Source organism: Odocoileus virginianus, chromosome 2 (genome assembly GCF_023699985.2).
Source record: "Odocoileus virginianus isolate 20LAN1187 ecotype Illinois chromosome 2, Ovbor_1.2, whole genome shotgun sequence".
Taxonomy (NCBI): domain Eukaryota; kingdom Metazoa; phylum Chordata; class Mammalia; order Artiodactyla; family Cervidae; genus Odocoileus; species Odocoileus virginianus.
In genome coordinates this window covers 52,119,050-52,140,823 of record NC_069675.1, presented here as the reverse complement: position 1 = coordinate 52,140,823, position 21,774 = coordinate 52,119,050, and the positions used below count along the sequence as shown (strand labels likewise).

Below are 21,774 nucleotides of genomic sequence, written 5' to 3'. Positions count from 1 at the left end.
TTTTAAAATAAGTCAGCAGATTGTCTCATATTATATATATGATAGCAAATCTAGGGGAATGTTTTGCTTACTTTTGAATTTTTGAGAAACACTTAAGAGTAAAAATAATTTACTAAATATTACCAAAATTTGAAAATCTCCTGAAATTTGTAGTGATTAAGGACCAAACCATTATTATATTGCTAATTTCAGGGCACTACTGATTGCCAAGCTTCCTACATTTTGCAGCAAAAGTTGAGGTTCATATGTCACCCAGAAGGTTCATGTAAAAGAGAGGAGAGAAAATGAGTTTATTTGAAAATAGCTCTCATATATGCAAACGTACAGAAATGCACCAGCCAGGAAAGAATGCTGCATTTTTTTCTGCAAATGTTGAGGCAATTTTCTGCATATGTTGGGATAAGTGGAGTGACCAGAGATTGGCAGGTGGTTCTGAGAGAGGGTTGTGCTAGGATGGACTCTTAAGGAGTAAAAGTAGATGAGGTTTGGATGGTTTTTCCATTATATTCCAAATCTCAATGGCTGAAACTACTTCTCAGTAAGTTTAGACTCCTTGAGCTCAATATTTTTTATTGTGATTCTTATTTTTGATTTTGAAATTTTGGATCTTTATTTCAAACAATTATATATCAGGAAACACAGACCCTGAACACTTTGCTATCTGGAAAACATATCACACGTGCACACACACATACAAATCCCAGGATTTTAGATGTATCTTGAGATTGTGACAAAGTGTTAAAATGATATTTAATGATGATGTAACAAAGAAAAGATAAACACAACCTCTTTGTAGCATTTTTCCTGTCATCACTTGTGAAGCAACCTGCAATTTTTGCTAATGTTTGGTCTGAATGGAACATTTATTTTTCAAATAATGCATCCATTTCTACTATTCCAATGGTATAAGAGTTATTTTTCTTGGTCCATAATGCCTTTATGTATGTTTTAAATACTTCAGTTTAAATAACAGAATAAAATGAGCATTCCCAAAATGTGCATTGGTTGGCTTTATTTTGCCAGAAAATATTTTTATAAAGATTTGAGATATGCACACAGTATAAACTTTTTACGGACTGTTGCATTTTTAATTACTGTTCCATTGAGATAGAACTTCCATTTTAATTTGCTGCAAGGTATTTGTATCAAAGGCCTTTAGGGAGATATCATTTTAAAGTTAATTCCTTTCAGTATATGGGTCTCTGGAGAAGGATAAATATTACAGTATGAAGTACTTGTAGGAAGCTAAAAACAGTCTCTGTGGGATTCTTTCTTGATAAATGCAGTTAGTGAAAAAAAAAATACCACAATGGTAAGTGTTATATAGAAAAAAGACCCCTTTGTAACTTATTAAATAAATGGCTATGTCAAATGACTGGCTTCACAGTATTAATGAAAGAATTCCCTTTCTTGGGCTTGAAGAAAGCTTAGCTGGAGTCTTTTTCTCATACTTTTCTTCTAAATAAGGTACTTTACTTTGGGCTGTAGGTACTCATTTCTTAGAGTGTTTCATCAAGGATCTGGTGATTATATGTCCTTTTTAAGTGCCAGATTGAGGGAGAACAATAGAATATCCTGGAGAATTTTGAACTGAACTTTGGATAGCAATAGGAATATATTTCAATTACTTGATAGCTGTTGTCACTGAAGCTTGAGAAATGCTTTAGGGAATCATGTAAATGTCTCTGAAAGTGTTCAGCTCTGTTCAGTGTGTATTTGATGGACATCTACCCACTTAAGTTACAAAAAGAATTCAAAACCCTTGGTCACCAGATTCTTTTTCTAAGAATTCAAAATCTCTGCTACATCCTTGGAAGGGTCTTATTGTTACACTGATAAGCTTATTTCAATGGGATTCCAACTCATTTTACTCACATCTTTTTCTTTTACAATGGTCTTGATCCTTCTCACAGTCTCTGGTTTAAATTAAGTTTATCATGTTGCTAAATTTTTTTTCCCATTTATTTTTATTAGTTGGAGACTAATTACAATATTTTAGTGGTTTTTGCCATACATTGACATGAATCAGCCATGGATTTACATGTGTTCCCCATCCCGATCTCCCCTCCTGCCTCCCTCTCCATCCCATCCCTCTGGGTCATCCCAGTGCACCAGCCCTGAGCACTTGTCTCATGCATCCAACCTGGGCTGGTGATCTGTTTCACCCTAGATAATATACTTGTTTCAATGCTATTCTCTCAGAACATCCCACCCTCGCCTTCTCCCACAGAGTCCCAAAGTCTGTTCTGTACATCTGTGTCTCTTTTTCTGTCTTGCATATAGGGTTATTGTTACCATCTTTCTAAATTCCATATACATGTGTTAGTATACTGTATTGGTCTTTATCTTTCTGACTTACTTCACTCTGTATAATGGGCTCCAGTTTCATCCATCTCATTAGAACTGATTCAAATGAATTCTTTTTAATGGTTGAGTCATATTCCATAGTGTATATGTACCATAGCTTCCTTATCCATTTGTCTGCTGATGGGCATCTAAGTTGCTTCCATGTCCTGGCTATTATAAACAGTGCTGCGATGAACATTGGGGTGCATGTGTCTCTTTCAGTTCTGGTTTCCTCGGTGTGTATGCCCAGGAGTGGGATTGCTGGGTCATATGGCAGTTCTATTTCCAGTTTTTTAAGGAATCTCCACACTGTTCTCCATAGTGGCTGTACTAGTTTGCATTCCCACCAACAGTGTAAGAGGGTTCCCTCTTCTCCACACCCTCTCCAGCATTTATTGCTTGTAGACTTTTGGATAGCAGCCATCTGACTGGCATGTAATGGTACCTCATTAAGGTTTTGATTTGCATTTCTCTGATAATGAGTGATATTGAGCATCTTTTCATGTGTTTGTTAGCCATCTGTATATCTTCTTTGGAGAAATGTCTGTTTAGATCTTTGGCCCATTTTTTGATTGGGTCATTTATTTTTCTGGAGTTGAGCTGCAGGAGTTGCTTGTATATTTTTGAGATTAATCCTTTGTCTGTTTCTTCATTTGCTATTATTTTCTCCCATTCTGAATGCTGTCTTTTCACCTTGCTTATAGTTTCCTTTGTTGTGCAAAAGCTTTTAATTTTAATTAGGTCCCAGTTGTTTATTTTTGCTTTTATTTGCAATATTCTGGGAGGTGGGTCATAGAGGATCTTTCTGTGATTTATGTTTTGGGTAGGAGAGTGTTTTGCCTATGTTCTCCTCTAGAAGTTTTATAGTTTCTGGTCTTACATTTATATCTTTAATCCATTTTGAGTTTATTTTTGCATATGGTGTTAGAAAGTGTTCTAGTTTCATTCTTTTACAAGTGGTTGACCAGTTTTCCCAGAACCACTTGTTAAAGAGGTTTGTCTTTTTTCCATTGTATATTCTTGCCTCTTTTGTCAAAGATAAGGTGTCCATAGGTACGTGGATTTATCTCTCGGCTTTCTATTTTGTTCCATTGAATCTGTATTTCTGTCTTTGTGCCAGTACCATACTGTCTTGATGACTGTGGCTTTGTAGTAGAGCCTGAAGTCAGGCAGGTTGATTCCTCCAGTTCCATTCTTCTTTCTCAAGATTGCTTTTGCTATTATAGGTTTTTTGTATTTCCATACAAATTGTGAAATTATTTGTTCTAGATCTGTGAAGAATACCGTTGGTAGCTTGATAGGGATTGCATTGAATCTATAGATTGCTTTGGGTAGTATACTCATTTTCACAATATTGCTTCTTCCAATCCATAAACACGGTATATTTCTCCATCTGTTTGTGTCCTCTCTGATTTCTTTCATCAGTGTTTTATAGTTTTTTATGTATAAGTCTTTTGTTTCTTTAGGTAGATATACTCCTAAGTATTTTATTCTTTTTGTTGCAATGGTGAATGGTATAGTTTCCTTAATTTCTCTTTCTGTTTTCTCATTGTTAGTGTATAGGGATGCAAGGGATTTCTGTGTGTTAATTTTGTATCCTGCAACTTTACTATATTCATTGATTAGCTCTAGTAATTTTCTGATAGAGTCCTTAGGGTTTTCTATGTAGAGGATCATGTCATCTGCAAACAGTGAGAGTTTCACTTCTTCTTTTCCTATCTGGATTCCTTTTATTTCTTTTTCTACTCTGATTTCTGTGGCCAAAACTTCCCAAACTATGTTGAATAGTAGTGGTGAGAGTGGGCACCCTTGTCTTGTTCCTGATTTTAGGGGAAATGCTTTCAGTTTTTCACCATTTAGGATAATGTTTGCTGTGGGTTTGTCATATATAGCTTTTATTATGTTGAGGTATGTTCCTTCTATTCCTGCTTCCTGGAGAGTTTTTATCATAAATGGATGTTGAATTTTGTCAAAGGCTTTTTTCTGCATCTATTGAGATTCTCATATGGTTTTTATCTTTCAATTTATTAATGTGGTGTATTACATTGATTGATTTGTGGATATTAAAGAATCCTTGCATTCCTGGGATAAAGCCCACTATTCCAGAAAGTGCAATAGAGTTTCTTTAGTGAATGATACATTTCTTAGAAAGCCAAAAGAAACAAATGCATTTTCCAACAAATCGAATTGAAACTGTCTTCTACTATGGCAGAGAGACTGTCACACAGAATGATTTCCTTCTAGCATCTGTTGCTTTGTTGTCTGTGTTAAAATAACTTGCATATAGTGAACATGGAATGGGCCACTAGGAGAAATCTTATAAAATATTATTTTCTTTGCAGTTTAGAAGATAATTGATAAAAATACTTATACATTCATCCCAATAAGACTTTCTGGGAAATCATCAATATTCTTTGTATAGAATTTTATCAAAGTAGAATTAACCACTCTCACCTATCACTGTGGCCTTCTAAATTCCCTAAAGCATTTCTGAAGCTTTAATGTACTATCAAGTTGAATGGATATAATTAAGGTATATGACAGTGAAAACTTTTCTTCTCACAGCTTCTATATAGCAAGTATTAGAAACTGAAAGATTCTTACTAATTGAGATAATTTTTTTAATGTTTTATAGTGTCCTGATTCAGCATGTAAGCAGGATTTATTAGCCTACCTTCAACGAATTGCCTTGTATTGCCATCAGCTTAACATCTGCAGCAAGGTGAAAGCCGAAGTACAGAATCTTGGAGGAGAGCTCATTGTGTCAGGGGTAAGCTGGGACCTGGGCTTCGCAATTCAAGTTTCCACTGTTGTTCTTTCAAGGCAAGAATTCTTGGCAACAGTACTGCTAAAAACACCAAACTACAGTGATTCATAGGTAGTTTTTTTCTTCTTTTTAAATGTTATCACCATTATTCCAGACCTTACAATAACTCACAATGAACAATTTGATTTTCCAATTACCCTGTGTTTATACTAGTCTTATAAAATCTCCATTCTTCACAAGAAAACTAATTTCATAGTCTGGAAAGTCATTGCCAAGTTGACTATTATAATTATTTGGGGCTTTTGTATATTTACTCATTATAAGTCTACTTCCCTCTGTTAGTCCTAGTAATTTTCATTCTCTGTTCAGGAGCCAGCCTCTCTATGTGTGGATTGTGTTCACATGTTAGAGATGGTGAAAACAATAGGAATTCATTCATCAGGTTCCAATGCATACTAGGTTATCAATAACCTTTAAAAGCCAGAAAAGCATTTGAATTTAATACAGGTTGATGTGCTGTTGCCAAAAACTAACATGGTTGTCAGACACTAACAATTATAGATCCTTTATTCAATCACTTCCATGTTTCCCTTCTCATGAAAATATAATTATCTGGTCCATTTTCATCAAATGCAAAGAAACAAAAAGCTCAGTGAATAGAAGTATCGTGATTTCTTGGCAAGATTTCCAAATGTATGTGTTGAGGTTCTTACCTTGGCTTCCTCTCCTCCCTCAGTCCCTGTCTTTCAACACAAGATGCCATCTATTGTAAACTATTTGCAAATTCCAAAGTGTGGCTCTGCCACCTTTAGTTCTTTTCCCAGTCAGCCATGATGTTGCTATTTTCAGTGTGGCATTACCAGAAACAGAATATTATCCATATGGTGAATGCCTTGTGAACATTAGACTGGTCATGAAGCTCAATTCTTCCTCAAGATAGTTCAAAAAATTCACCATTTGATTAAAAATATGTGCAAAAATCATTCTTGAACCTGAAGGTTTCAGTTCCTGTATTGTTTGGCATTAGAAAACCTAGCTGGGAAAAGAGCTTATCTGGCTTGCATGGAGATTCCATTTAGAAAGTCTGTTCCATGCAGTCTCATCTAGCGCCCAGTACATTGCAATTTTGTGCCTCTTAGCATAGTCACCCCTCCTTTTCCAAAATGATCCTGCTTCAACATTCTTCAACAACCAAGAGCAATCTGTCTTGCAATGTGTCCTTCCTGCCACATTGGTTATTACCAAGATTCTCTCTGCCAAGAAGTGATCGAAACATTGCATTTCCCTTGCTTCCTTTCTTATCTTCAGCCTCAATGGTATAGTTTCCCATACCATTCAGCTTTCATGTCCATCTGTATCAAGCACCTGTGGGACTGAGTGCATTTTGTTTCGCTTGCCTTGTGTGCTTTCATTTGTTACTTTCCAAATCTTATTATTTACATGGATGCACAGAGCATCTTTGTGGATCTCAGACTCCACAACCTCATCTAAGTGAGTTTTACAGGCAGAGTTGCTCTCCATCATCCTCTCAGTGCCCATTGTTTATCACTGCCTCCAGAGCTTCATTTCCATTGTATTTTCCTCATTTAGTTGTAGTCCAAACCATCACTGGCTTTTATCACTTGCACTGTTGGCATTTGCAAAAGTGTTTGAGAACACTTATCATAGAGCCTGTTTCCTTCTTTGAGTCTTATTGGCAATGTTCGTAAATCCTTGCATGGGAGAAGGCTTCTTTCCGAGGAATGTTATACCACTTTATAATAATTCTGAGTCAAATGCGTTATAAAGATTTGTTTATATTTCTCAGTTATGGGCCTGCTCTTGGTTTCTTCATGATTTTTTTCCAAGCTTGATTGCTATTTGGTGCCACACCTGCATCTGTAGTCTGCTGTCTTTGCCACTCTGCCTCCATCTTCTTCTTCATCCTTCATTGATGGCCAATAGAGAAAAACAACAAAACAACAACATGTTTATTTTGCACAGTAGCACACATGACTGTCTTCGAAATTCTGAAAGAGTCAAGAATGTGAGACCCCATACACACAAACTTTCAATGATTTTGCCAAGAAAGTTCACCCATGCTTTGGGCCCCATTTATTTTGTTGTCTGGCATGATGAAGTTGCCACATTTTAAAGGAGAAGTTGCTATATTAAATACAGTATGCACATATATATATATATATTAAATACAGTATTGCATATAATATGCAATTAAAAAGAGAAATACTTGAATTGCCCTTCCTTTTTTCCTATGTCTTTGTGTACATGATATTCAAAACTGTGGCTTCCCCAGGACAGTATTTTCATTAGAAGTCAAAGTTTCTACTGAAGCAGAAGAGATTTGAATAATTTTTTTTTCCATTTTGTCAAGAAAAATTATTTGGATTTAAAAACTGAATGCCGTGTTTTTATAGTCTTATGCTGGCATGATGAACTTAAACTAAAAATATGCACACACTGTGCATAACTGTATACCATGTCAGCTTGTGTATGTTTTATGTGAGTCTATGTGTACAAAGTGGGAAAGGCTTCTTCTATGGTGTCTGCCTTTGACTTGAGAGGTGGCTCAGGAAATCTCAATAGGACATGGTGACAGTGGGTGAAAAACTTTTCATGAGTCATGATGGGAACTAGAGAAATAGAGGAAACCAGGGTGTACGCCTATGAATGCTCATTCACACAACTGCTATCTAAGAAGCAGCATTAGTTTTCTGGCTGGCAATCAATTTTTTAAAGTCATTGGCTTAAACATTTCTCAACAGTGGAAAGGTGCCATTCTTATTAAATCTCACAGTAGAAGATGCATATTTGTGAGCCAGTTCAGCTCAATGTGGTTGCTAAGCAGGTAATGGGAAAGGGAATTAAAAAAACAAAGAAAACCTCAAAGAGTGATAGAAATGTTAGAGGGAGAGCAGAGGAAATGAAAACCCAGATAATTAAACAGCCTGATAGTTTATATACTGGCTTTATTTGCTTGTTAATTTAATTTGTGGTAGTTTAATCTTTTAAGCTGGTTTACATGCTTTCTGGAAAAAATGACTGTTGGAAGGAGAAAAGAAAAAGAGGAAAGGGGAGAGGAGGAAGGAAGAAGCATAAAAGAAGGAAAAAGAGAAAACAAAGGAAAAATAAATTTAACCATAGCATAATATAAATAAGTTCAGTTCAACTAATACCCATTAAAGGTGACAACATTTTGTTCGTCATGGGAGACAAGTTGAACCACAATATGTTTTGAATACAAATCAGTTCCAATGCCATGCTATGGAAATTACCTGTATATTTGATTGTCATATTTTTAATTAATTTTTCTGCATTCAGTTTCAGAGAATTTAATACATTCTTTTAAATTTAAAAAATGGAGATATACACATGCAACTGAAGAAACAAAAACCATTTTATAAGCCTTGATAATCTTTAGTTACCCAAAGATTTATACTTTGTACATTATTATGAATGAGATTCAAAACACAAATGTAGGGATTTCAAATATAGAATGTCGAATACCAAGCATTCTGATAAAACCGAAAAATTCCATCTAAAATGTTAAGTTTAAATACAACAGGAGCCCCATTATAACAATAAAACCAGAACAGAAGAGCGATAACTCTGCTCTCGACAAGAATTTGATGTTCAGATTCAGAGATGGAGGGCCACTAATATAACTTAGAGCTGACTCTCTGTGAGAAGTTATAAAGTTAATAGATTTTATTGCAAATAAATGCCTTTTTTCATGCAAACAAAATATAAGAACAGAGTTTAGAGGTGACAAATGTTAGTTCCCTTAGTCCTCAGGCTGATTAAGTGGAGCCATGACCTATTCCTGAAGGACTGAGTAATTTGCCCTAATGTGAACTTTAGTTCTTTTGTCTTTTAAATATCTCCTTTCCAAATTTGAATTCCTCTCAATTGGATTATGGAGAAAAGTTTGACAAGGTGAGCAAGCATAATTTGCAACACTGGTAGGATCTGGTTTGGTAAAAGGAAAATTGGAGAATAAGGGGTCAATTATGTTTCATATCATTCAAACATTGGGCTCAGTTAAAACTAATATTCATGATAATAGCTAAAAAACACTCATAAAAATACTAGAAACTGGTCATATTTAAGTCAATTTGAATAAAATACTTATATGCTATATGCATATGCTTACATATATACACACAACAAATAAAGCTGATTTGCTTCCTTGTCCCCTTAATAAGCAATAATTAAGAAATGAACAAATGATTGACAACTGTGACATATCTAATTGAATGTAATACAATTTTGGGGAACATATAGGGTTTCTTTTTACAATGTTGTATATATATTTGTACAATGCCATGTATATATACATACAATACCTATATATATATGTGTGTATGTGTGTATATATATTCACACACACATACACATATATATAATGGTGGTTGTTTGAGATGAGCATTGCATTATACTTGAAAATTTTTTTATTCCCTCTATAAAAAAGTATCAGTATTTTGTAATGAGATGAAACAATCACTGAAACAAGCATTGTATTGATACCTAGTTGTATAGACTCGTACTTTAAGCATGATTTTGGGGGAAAAGAGTCTTTTTTAATGTATCTTCTGATTCTGTCTATTGTCAATTCTTGATTATCTCCACTGATCAAAGTATAGTAGTAATGGGAAAAAAAATCTAAATTGCTAGCTATTTCAGTTTGGGTTTGGAATGCATTTCTATGCTTCATTTAAAAAAAAAAAGGGTATGTGTTCAGGCGACTCACAGCAGTTTCAAAGAATTTTATACAGACCTTCCAGAGGGTAAGTTATTAAGTATTTGGTTTAAAGAACTTTTTCTGATCTTGGGAAAGTAGGAAAATTCAGATCCAAGGAAAGTAAGATTAAAGCTAATGTCATATTATCAATCTGAACGGAGGGATAATGAAGAAACTCTGTAACAGTAAGAAAATTAAATCGGTATTCATCATCTTCAGAATGGCAATAGTTCTTTGCACTTAATCTTCTAGTATGATGGGTTGTTGCATAACTCAGTCTTTCTCCCAACAGCCTACGCCTTAATGTGTTATGATGGTACAACTATAGCCATAGAAATTTTGATTCCCACTTTAAATCTTCCTTAGTTACATTCATGTCCGTGTCCATGGTCATTGACTTTTGCACAACCCAAATTATGCAAACCTTTAGAGAAAAATAACCCTTAAGTTTTTTTTTTCAGTGCAAATTCATTCTCTCGGTGTTGTAAAAGTGACATTCAACAAACTCCAGGCATTATTTTTGGAAGAAATTTGAAATAAGTTTTATAAAAAAAGTAAAAAATCTCCTTGGGTTTCAGGCGTCATAGAAAGCTTTATGTTTGTAGCACCACAGCATATCACCCTGATTTCAAATAATAATCTTGCACAAAGGAGGAAGGTATGTTGCTTCACTATAAGAAGTAACTCTTCAGATACATACTCAACGATACTAATCTAAAGTTACCAATATGGTTAATTCTATTCATCAAAAAAAAAAGTTATTCACTCATGAAATTAAACCAGTTAGTTATCTTACTAAATTGTTTTATGCACAGAAAAAGACTTTTCTAATGCAAATCCTAAACTAAGAAAACAGACTCTATTGTGGCAAAGCTGGGATGTGAACCAAGCAAATGACTCTTTGACCTCAACTGCAGACATGGATTGACCAAACTAGAGTCTACTCAGTGGATTCACTTGATTATATCACCTGAACCTGAGATGAGCAGTTTACATTTTAGTTTAAGGGCATTATTGCTTATAAGAGCAAAAAGTGTTAGTGACTTTATGAACAAAGGAGTGTCTCTGAGTCAGAAATAGCAGTGCCATTACCTGTCACTGAATCAATGGACTTTCATTCCTTTGGGTTTTAGAATTTTTTCATTTCCAAAGCCACAAATTAAAATAAGGCAGACAAATATTTCATGCAGTTATCTGTTAGTAATTAATGTCTTTGATTTTAATATTCTAAGGGTTATTTTGGCATCAAATAGTAATATTTTACAAAAACTTGGAAATGAGATACATAGAAGGCACCTAAATGAGGGACAATGATTGCACAAATCTTTTGATACCTGTGAAACACAGGAAAACCTAGCTAAAGATATCCTGGTTTATACAATTTTCCCGTGAGATATGTTCAGAGATCTTGTCTACATGTAATAATTGTCTGAGTTCCTTCTAAGATGTTATTTGTTTATCAGTATGTTTTAAGAGTTATTGTCTGTAGTAGTAACTTAGAAGCTAGCACCTTCTCCCCCATTTTAAACTAGTGTTGGATATATGAGAGCAACCCAGATCTACCTGTTTCCTTCAGTTGAACCAAACACTTATGAGAAGCTGAAGTGTTGATTGAATATCTTCATTTAGATACAGTATCTATAATTCAGTTCCTCGTTTTTGGTTTTCCTGTATACCCTCTGATTTGTCAGCTCTAGTCAAGAAATATGTTATTTTGAATGGGTTACCCAAATCTATTGTGTTTTTATTGTTGTTTCTACTTGGACATGCCTTAAGAGAAGTTAAAATATGAATAAGTTGATATAAAGTATATAATTAAATTTAAAAAGAGATAATTAATATTAAAACCATATACTTAATGTTATCTGGGAATTTCATTATTGATTTTGCATGACCTCAGATGACTCAAAATAAAGGAAATAAAGAGATGCCCGTATCAAAACTGAGATAGGAGCAGTGTTTTTTCTAGGAAAAAAACAATGCTTTCATAAGCTGTTCCTAATTTCTAATGACAAACTAAAAATCAGAGTTCAGGGTTGTATTTCTTGCTCATTCTTATAAGGATATTTTAATTCATTGAATTTGATGTTCCTATTGCATTTCAACTCCTACATAAAAGGCACAGTGCTAAATATTGGTTGGGTGGGAGCATTCAAGGTTCTTTATCTCTAATAGCAAATAATTTTTGTGAAAGGGTAAATTTTTCTGTCCATTGTGCTTTTATTAGATTGTATAGTCTCTTGTTTTCATTTTACTTCACTTAGTTTCTCATCTTACTGTTTAGCATTTTCAGCTGGAACAGCAGGCCGTCTGTTGAGCTCCCTCTGTGTATTTACTGGTTTTCTTGGTTTACTGGAAATAAAACTGTGTTTAACTTACTGTTGTCTACATTCTGTCCAAACAGACTATGTCAAATGCTTTCCCCAGCTTAAATGATTTATAAAATCTGCCTTTGATCACAGCCCTTTAGAGGAGAAATATGTCATGTTATGGCCCATGTATCTTACAAATAGGAAAGACTTCTGGATGGGCAATATGGAGGATTTTTAGTTCAGATTTTTCTTTTACTGCTTCAAAATACATTGTCTTACTGTATTTTCAACAGTCATTTTCCTTCTGGGCAATACATATATTTCAAATATTTCATCCTAATTCTATTTTCTTGAAGGCAAGCTTAATTTAGACTTTAAACTTTTCTTTCATCATCAGTACTATATCTTATTTCATTGCTTTTCTCTGAATACCTTCATCTATACAGATGTCTTGTTGATAATGAACTTGACTGGAAGTCTGGTTAGATGTTCTGTCAAATCTCTATAGTCTTCCTTCTTTTCTGTTTCCTTTTGCAACTTTGTTTTGCAACTGAAAGAGAATATCCTGGAGAAGTTCCAGTCAGCATCATTTTCTAAGGACATGTACTCTTTTAACTCCAAGGTTCTGTATGTAAGATACTGTCTTAAGACAAACTCAAACATCATTTCTTTATCTGGAGACTTCCAATTCAAATATTTTGCTATCAAAATTGATTTATTCTCTCTTGCTGGGATATTTAAGATTTTGGTCACATTGCATGCCAGCTGCCTGATCATGTCTTCCATGATAAATTACTTGGTAAATACATCTGCCAATTATTCTTTTGGAGTGTACAAATTATTCCACCTGGCTTTTCTCCATCCTTTGTACTAACTTAAACATTTTTTTTTTCTAACAAGCAAATAAACAATTGAAACCAGTCTTACATTTCTCTGATCTGAAGAAAATTATAATCATGACTTCAATAATGAAGTCTCTTGACTGAAATCTTGCAAACATTTCATGTCTTGTCTTGAAGGGCTAACTCATCCATTTATGCAATGTCATAGGAAGTATGCATCAAATCCATAATTGCAGTGAGACTTAGTTTTCATGAACAGTATCAGGAGGCTAGATATCAAGAAGAGCTAGAAATTTCCTGATCCAGGCACTGCATTCTGTGTCAAAGAAAATTTTGTTATTTTAACTAATATCATAACTAAATACATTATTGCAAATCAATCATACTAAATCACAGAAAAAGTCAGCACAGTTCACTACTCTGCATCCATTTGATGCAGCCTAGTTTTGCATTGGGTTCCTGAAGTCATGTTTCACTTACAAATAAATGATGGATAATTAATTAGAAATACAAATAAATTATAATCTGTCTAGTTTGTTTTAGTTTAATATTTAAAAAGTGTTTAACTTCAATTTTATTCTAATATCTTAATATTGGCAAAAGTGTCCCTCCTTTGTTGAGTAGTAAAAATTTTAAAGTGTTTATTGGAAGAATGGACAGATGAATCATTAATCTTAAAATAGTGACCTTTATATATTGTACAAAAGGTGAGATGACAGAAATGAGTTTCTGATATATAATTATCACTTTTGAAGCTGTTTGATTATAGAGTTGGTAAAAAAGTAACACTTTGACTGCAATGGGGAAATCAGGAGATGGCTGATTTCTAAAATCAAATTGGACTGTTACAAAGCATAAAAAAGCAAAGATAAGCCAACAAGTCAATGATTCAGTATGTAAAAATAGAAAGAAAATAGCTTTATAGATTCATTAATTGTGAAATTTAACACAATAAAAGCTATTAAATGTGAATTTGAATTTAGACTTAGATTTATTGAAAATGAGGATAGAATATTCAGCAAGGAAAACATACACAGAGTATTATCGCTTCTTCAAAAAAATATTAAAAAATGAAAATACAGGGAAAATTTCATTCTTTCTTCTCATGTGTCAGTTATTTTTTCTTTTTGTCTTTAGTTCCCTAAAGACAATCTTTAAATGCCTTTAAGATTTATTTTGAAGGAAAAGATGGGAGTAATGTTGCCAAAATCATAATCAGTTTGAATTTAGTAGCTTCTCTGTTTCAAAATGCTCCCTAATCTACCAATTTTAGTTTAAAGCTGTGATCTAAACACTTAGATATTTGGTAAGCTAAGAATGACAGGATTGGAAATAGAGCTGTATTGACTTAAAACACCAGAAAAAAAAAAAGCCAAATTAGGAGTTTTGTTTATCTGTATACAGAAATAGTCTGTGGCCTTTAAGCATTCATGATGTGAATTGCAAGCTATTATTTTGAAACTTTGCTAGAATATTCTTTGAGGAAATAAATTCTCTTTTCATATATTCCACTGGGCAGATTAAAGATCTGGCTTCCCTGTGAGTAGTTTCAGGATCTGCTTGCTCTTCCTTCTGTTTTGTCATAATACTCACTTGACAACTGTGAGTAGTTCAATTTTCAAAGCTCTAAATCTACTTTAGAAAAGAAAAAATAAACCACTTAGATCACATTATTTTCCCATTTTTCATATATATATATATATTCAGACTTTAAACAAAGCTATAACTCTGTGACTATAGCACAATGGCATGTAACAAAAATGTTTGGTCACTGAGCATTAGTGGGTCATCTAAACTTGACCTCTGAAACTACCTGCATAGGGGATCTTGTGATTGTAGCAGTATTGCCATTTGATTTCTCTTCAGGTTTGAAGAGAACTAACTCTCCCTTTTAGGAGTATGTTATATTCAGTGCATGTAGAAAAACTTTGTCAAGATTGTCAGTAATATTTTATGTCAGATATAACATTTTAAGAGGTAGAAATTCCAAGGGTCGAACTCGACATTGGTTATTGGCTTATCTTTTCAATGGTGCCCATCACAAAACTCACCCTTGAGTGCAAAAAGGAGAAATAAAAAAGAATTGCCATTTTAGCAACAATGAGTGAATTAATTCCTCAGTGAACCCAATGGAAGAGGTAAGTACCCGCTTAGCACCATGTACCGGCTGAGTGTGCTGAGACCCAGAGCTTTCTGAAGGTCACGCAGCAGGGCAATGGAACTTCCAACAAAGACATCTGACAATCCCCACTTGCTGTTCCAGGCATTAAGAGTTTCAGCCCTTGCTTTCTTTCTTGGTGATCTTCAAGCTTTAAATAGGGGATTCATTCCCTTTGAACCCCACTACAATTTTCCCCTACAGTGCCTGACGATGTGGGATGTTCCTTCATCCTCCTTCTCCCAGATGGTTCATTTATCTGTTCAAAAGAACCAGTGAGGAATCCAAAGGGCCGGGCTGCTTAATACCATGGAGGCCCACCCATATCTCTTTCAGTACTTAATTCGTTCACAGGCCTTTTTCTCCCAATTACTCACTCCCTCTTCCACCTCCCTAATCCCTTCCCAATAGGGTACGTTTTTTGTTTTTTGTTTTTTTCTTTTTTTCTCTTGCTCTCTCTCTCACTCTTTCTTTTCTGTATCTCTCGGAAATCAGACAGGAGTTCAGAGCACTTTCACTACCTTTTATGAGGTAGATTGTGATGTCATAGATGGGGGCAGGGCTAGTCAACTTTCTACCCACCTCCCAACCTGTGCTGAGGGAGCTCCGATCGGGAGTGGAAGCAGTGATTCTTCTATGGTGAGTAACTTCACTTTCTAATCTAAACTATCTCATTGTAAGCATTAATTTTGAAAGCAGGGGGATGGCGTTTTGATGAAGTCTAATGTGACCAATCAAGCCCTCTTTACTTACTGTATTAACCAACTTGGGGCAAAAGATCTACTTATTTATTCTTTATTTAAGTCAGTAATTCCATAACACAGATGTACTCTCCAAGGATCATCTAAACTTGAGAAGCTGAAAATGGTATTTTCATTCCTTTATTTCTCAGTCTTTCTTCCCTTTGGGATGGAAAGTCATCGCATATGTGGAATGAACCCATTCTGTAGTCATTTAGTAAGCTTTCTCTAAAGTAAGGCTAGTCACAAGAGTGTATCCTTCTTTATTTGAAAGATTTCAGGATGAGAGAATACCCTTTATTGATGTTTGGCCAGAGAATCAGTCTGCTCTTCTAAAATTGTAGAGTAAAGCTGTGAAGAAACTGATACAAAAGAATTGTCGAAAACTTGGTTCTGATGTAAACAAATGAAAACTTTCCAATGAAAAAGCTAAAATATTTAATAAGAAAAAAAGTCACCACTCTTGCAAGATTAAGGGTGCAACCATTTCAATGTGTTTCAACCAAATATGCTAACTTTTTGTTGTATATCATAACACTGATGCTATCATATAGAATTTCTTGGTAAAGAGCTGTAAAAGCTGTTGTTCTTTGTTATATTCAGATTTCCATTGTTGCTGTTTAATTCTTTTATATGCCTTAGTATTTAGAAAGAAAAGATCAACTGCAGTGAGCATGTTTCTCCATTTTCCTTGTTCTTTCCTGGGTACCTATTAAAACCATCAGGACATCAACTTTTATATATGAGAGGCAAAGGAAGTTCATGGAGATGGTTATATCTTTAAGAGATGTCAAAGCATCAGGGTGGATGTTTTCTTAAAAGTTTTGACCATTAGAATCTGAAGCCCTGTTACTTTTCACTGGGTGAGATAAAACACATCCCAGTTTAAATCATAGGTACTATGAAAGGAGTTAAGTGCTTATCATTAATTTTTTTCAAATCTCTAGTTAACTAGCTATGTATGGATATTGGCATTGGAGAATAGGGGCAGTTTAAAAGGAGACGTCCGTTCTCATCCACAGATCTTCTGTTATGTGTAGACCCTCCAGCCCTCCCCCACAAGGGTCCTCCACCACAAGATACTGTCCTTTTCATGACCTGAGGTAAAGTGGTATGGTCACTGCTGAAGCTGTTTTCCCAGCTAAGCTTTCTAACCTAAAGCAGCAACTACAATGGTGAAGATTTTAGGCACAATAAGTAGAACCGGAGTCGTAACTGGCCCGTAGTAAAATGTAGGTGATAATCACCTGTAGTCCACTTAATATTGCAATGTGGGCAACAGGTGATGAAATCTCCCATGTTGGGTAATCCATCTCAAGGCTCTGGTCTTCTTTTCATTAAAAACGTTAGATCCTGGAACCCCAGGTAGGAATAAACCTCTAGTGCCAAAAAAACTCTTCTGTCTAATCATATAATAGCTCAAGTTTTTCATGTCTTTTATCAGTCCCTCATACAACTGCCAGGTAAGAAATGCTCATATTTTACAAACCCTTGGAATACAATCATCTTTACACTTCGTGAGTTAAGAATGGTTGTGTTGTACACTTGTGTAAATTCAGAGAAGCTATCGTGGAATGCAGTGTGCATGCACTTGTATACTCTCATGTGCATGTTTCATTTAAAGTGGTGTTCAGTGTTTTTATATTCATTTTGTATGTATTTGAATTATAATTTAAAATACATACATATATTGTGCTCTAAACAAAAGAGTCACATGTAACAGAAATTACATTAATCTGATGTCTGAACACTAGTGCACTACTCCTATTTCTGTTGGTGACTAATTAGCTAACTCAAAGTAAATGCCTTTGATATTCTAGGCCTCTTGCAATGCAGGAGACCCAGGTTTGATCCCTGGGTCAGGAAGATCCCCTGGAGAAGGAAATGGCACCCCACTCCAGTATTCTTGCCTGGAGAATTCCAAGTACAGAGGAGTCTGGCAGGCTACTATACAGTCCATGGGATCGCAAAGAGTTGGACACGACTTAGCGACTAACACACACACATACTTGGGCCTCAGTTTTCTCATCTAAAATGATGATAGATGACAGAAGGATATATTCTAAAGTAATAATGTTCTAAAGTTATATTTTTTATATGTTTTTAAAGAAATGGTTTGTGGGGGAAAGATTGTATAGTTGATGAGATCTAATTTTTGTAGTTGACATAGAGTTATTCAAGCCTGAAGAAAAATTTCATTCCAACCTAGCCTCAAAATGTACCCTATATCTGATATAGACTTAATAATAATAGTGGTTCCCATTCTTTTAAGTGGACATTATCAAGCGATTGATGATTAGCTATGTGTTCATTTGGAAGACTAACTTGTTTTTTAACTTCTTAATTTTGTTATTTTGATTATTTGAAATAAAATATCCTTACCCATTAGGTAATAGATGGAATTAGGTCTCACTAGGACTCTGAAATTCAGAATTACTTATGCAGTATTGCAGGAATTCCCTTGTAGTGTTGGGAAGAGTTGGTGAGTAGGGAATCGATGAATCCTGAACTATGTGTTATGAAGGACAAGTGGCATATAAGACCTGGCTCCTACTCTTGAGGAATGTGAAACCTTTTTGGAAGTCTAGACACATACCATGTCGCATCCAAGAGGTAAAGACAATAAGTGTCAAAGAACTGAGAGATATCCCTGTGGGCTGAGTTGGACTGGATTGTCCTGGGAAGGCTTTGTGAGATGCTGAGGCCGTCAGCTAACTTTGAACAAGAGTATTTTAGATTTGTGTTGTGGGCAAGTAAATATTTCAGATTAAAAGCCCACAGAATTGTAAATTTTTCAGAGAATAACCTGTGTTGAGAAATGTCATATATCAAAATAAAAAGTCTTTGCTTCGAGTCCAGTCCCATACCTTTTAAGCCCCTTTCCCCTTAATTTTACGCTGACTTTATAATATATGAAGGGGAGGCTTCAAGTGAATGACTTAGAATGATTGTTAAAATATAATCAGGCTGCTATTTTCTCAGTTACACAAGAGGTCATATGATCACTCACAGCCAAAGCTATGGAAGAGAAGTAAATAAAATGAAAGAATTGAGGACAGAAGGACTCTAGCTCTGGAACGTTCCGGTTTTCCATTGAAGGTGGAAATGGATTGTCATTTGGAAAATCAAGGGCTCTATCATTGACAAGTTTAGACAGGTTGCATAGTCATAGAAATGCCCATAAGCTAATGAGAATTCATGTAACCAGTATGGTTGTCTGAATCAAATGGAAGTTTCTTGCACTGAATAGGAATCGCGTCAGACTCTGCTCTCAAACAGCCAATGATTATGCAACTCTCTTTCCTTAATACATTTGGAAAGAGGTGATTGATTTGGCCATGATTCACTCACTTTGGGCTTCCCTGATAGCTCAGTTGGTAAAGAACCTGCCTGCAATGCAGGAGACCCCCGTTCCCTTCCTGGGTTGGGAAGATCTGCTGGAGAAGGGATAGGCTACCCACTCCAGTATTCTTGGGTTTCCCTTGTGGCTCAACTGATAAAGAATCTGTCTGGAATGCAGGAGACCTGGGTTCGATCCCTGGGTTGGGAAGATCCCTGGAGAAGGGAAAGGCTTCCCATTCCAGTATTCTGGCCTAGAGAATTCCATGGACTATAGTCCATGGGCTTGCAAGAGTTGGACACAACTGAAGGACTTTCACTTCACTTTTTTTAGCCACTTTGACAGAGGAGCACATTTAAATTTGAAAGCCTCTCTGTTGCTGTAGACTCAGATGATATTCACTGTATACTTTGTATCACTTAGAGGGCACTGTTCTGTATTTCTTGCCATCCAAGTTCCTTCCAGGTTATTATGGCCGATCTAATAGCCAAGAATTCCATGAGTAGAACTGCTTTATTACCTATCCTAAATTCTAAGAACTTGGTTTACATCATCCAGTGAAATGTTTCTTAATTTTCTATCATGAAATTGGGATTAATTTCTAGAATATATTATCACAGGAAATCACTTTCTAAAACTAAACTTTTCTATATGTAAATAATGAAGTTGTAGGATCAGATTCAGTTTTACAAAACAGAGAAGGCCCTCTTAGAAATAATTTCCCCAAAAAGTTCAAGTAGGACTTCCCTGAACTTTTGTGGAATAATCTAGACTGTTAAAGGAAGTTAAAGATACTATACAATTAGATTTGTCTCAAGAGAACAACAATACAGATGGCATCTCTTACCTTCCTCTCCCAAAATGCCCCAGAGGTAATTTTAGAAATAGAAGTTCAGTTATATTTATAATTCAACAAACATTTAGTGAGTAAATAACACATGATATTCACTTTCCTATGGATGGACATGGAAGTAGAAATAGAAAATGGGCACATAATCAGGAACTGTGACAGATTATAATAATCACCCTTACAGAAATATGTACAAAGTATATGGGATTCCTCTAGAGAAGGGGGGAGAGGAAGCTTCATTAATGGGATAATATCTTTGAATCTTCAGAGATAAATGGATAGGAATTTTCTAAATTGTGGAGAGAAATAATTAGCCCAGAAGGGAAACAGAGTGGCCATAATATTGTGGTATAGATAATATTCTGTTCTGATCAGACCTGAAAATGCTAAAGATGGGTAGAAAGATGGAGAAAAATCAGAGGTAAAGTAAGAAAGGTAGGTAGGCACTGGAAGTCAAAGAAAAACTTTCTGACACTATTTTAATGACTGTCTCCCAAAATGGTCAGAGGATCACACCCATATGTCAAACCAAACACAGAAAGAGGTGGAAAGAGACTGTTAAAATGCAAAATCGTGAGCCAGACTGCAGACCCCTTGAATCAGCATTGTAGGGCATATGTAGTGATTTCCTGAGATTGTAGAGCATATGTAGATTCTTGGAATCTGTAATTAACTACCCTATCTCACCTTCAACATGCCAGGTGACTCATTTCCATAGCAAAGTTTCAGGCAATAAAATTGACTCATTATTTCTATATTCTTGGAGGAAGATATAAATTAAAAAAATATTAATAGTTAAAGATTTGGGAAAATAGGATAAAAGTAACATAATGTTCTTGAGAAAGTTGGTTTAAATTTCAGTTAAGCATAAAAATAATTTTCAAATAATGGTGGTTGTCAAGTATAAATAATTACTAAGCTATTAAGTATGGCTTGAAGAAAAGTCATGAGACTATAAACATTTAAAGGATCACTTTGTATCTTTCATCATCATGGATCAGTGCAAAGACTTAAGTTCAGAGCTAAGTTCTACAGCTCCCAATTTGTGTCAAGGTAGGGGATGGAGGCAATAGTGCAGAGCAGTGTTTATTTCTGCTTGGTATTCTTTGGTCGAATCATTTGACTACTTTTTAATTTTAATTAGGAGAACTCTTCCCTCTGTGGCTCAGACGGTAAAGTGTCTGCCTACAATGCGGAAGACCCGGGTTCAATTCCTGGGTTGAGAAGATCCCCTGGAGAAGGAAATGGCAACCCACTCCAGTATTCTAGCCTGGAAAACCCCATGGATGGAGGAACCTGGTAGGCTACAGTCCACAGGATCACATGTGCTCTGTTTTTTGAACAGAGCACATGCATTCCCATCATAACTAGAAAAATCAAGCTCTCATGCCAATGTAGAGTCTATGGTCTATGTTGAAAAATATCAATAACATAGCTATATATTTGAATCAACAATCATTTAGAAGTGCTCGTTTTTTTCTTCATGAACAGCCCACCAGTCTGTGTAGAAAGCTGTACAAATATTCAAAGAAGAGAGAGGCACTAGAGAGGTATTTTACATTTGGCTAAGACAAGAGAATGAACCCTGCTCTGGGAGAATGTGGCCCTGGATCACAGCCAGGAGGGTCAGATCTAGACTTCACCTTTTGATTGATTCCATATGGTTCTCCCATTCCAGACT

At 35.2% G+C, this 21,774-nt stretch overlaps 1 protein-coding gene across 10 annotated transcripts in view; it reads left to right on the top strand.

Moving 5' to 3' along the window:
• CTNNA2 (catenin alpha 2) overlaps window positions 1–21,774 on the top strand; it is a 1,320,632-nt gene that overhangs the window by 1,274,431 nt on the left and 24,427 nt on the right. For 7 of the 10 annotated variants that reach the window (XM_070479775.1, XM_070479797.1, XM_070479789.1 and 4 more), the window contains 2 exons: window positions 4,982–5,116; window positions 15,659–15,802. In XM_070479775.1, coding sequence (XP_070335876.1) covers window positions 4,982–5,116; window positions 15,659–15,802 — 279 coding nt within the window. The remainder of the gene's footprint in view (window positions 1–4,981; window positions 5,117–15,658; window positions 15,803–21,774) is intronic. The other 3 variants (XM_070479805.1, XM_070479818.1, XM_070479823.1) reach the window with 1 other exon arrangement.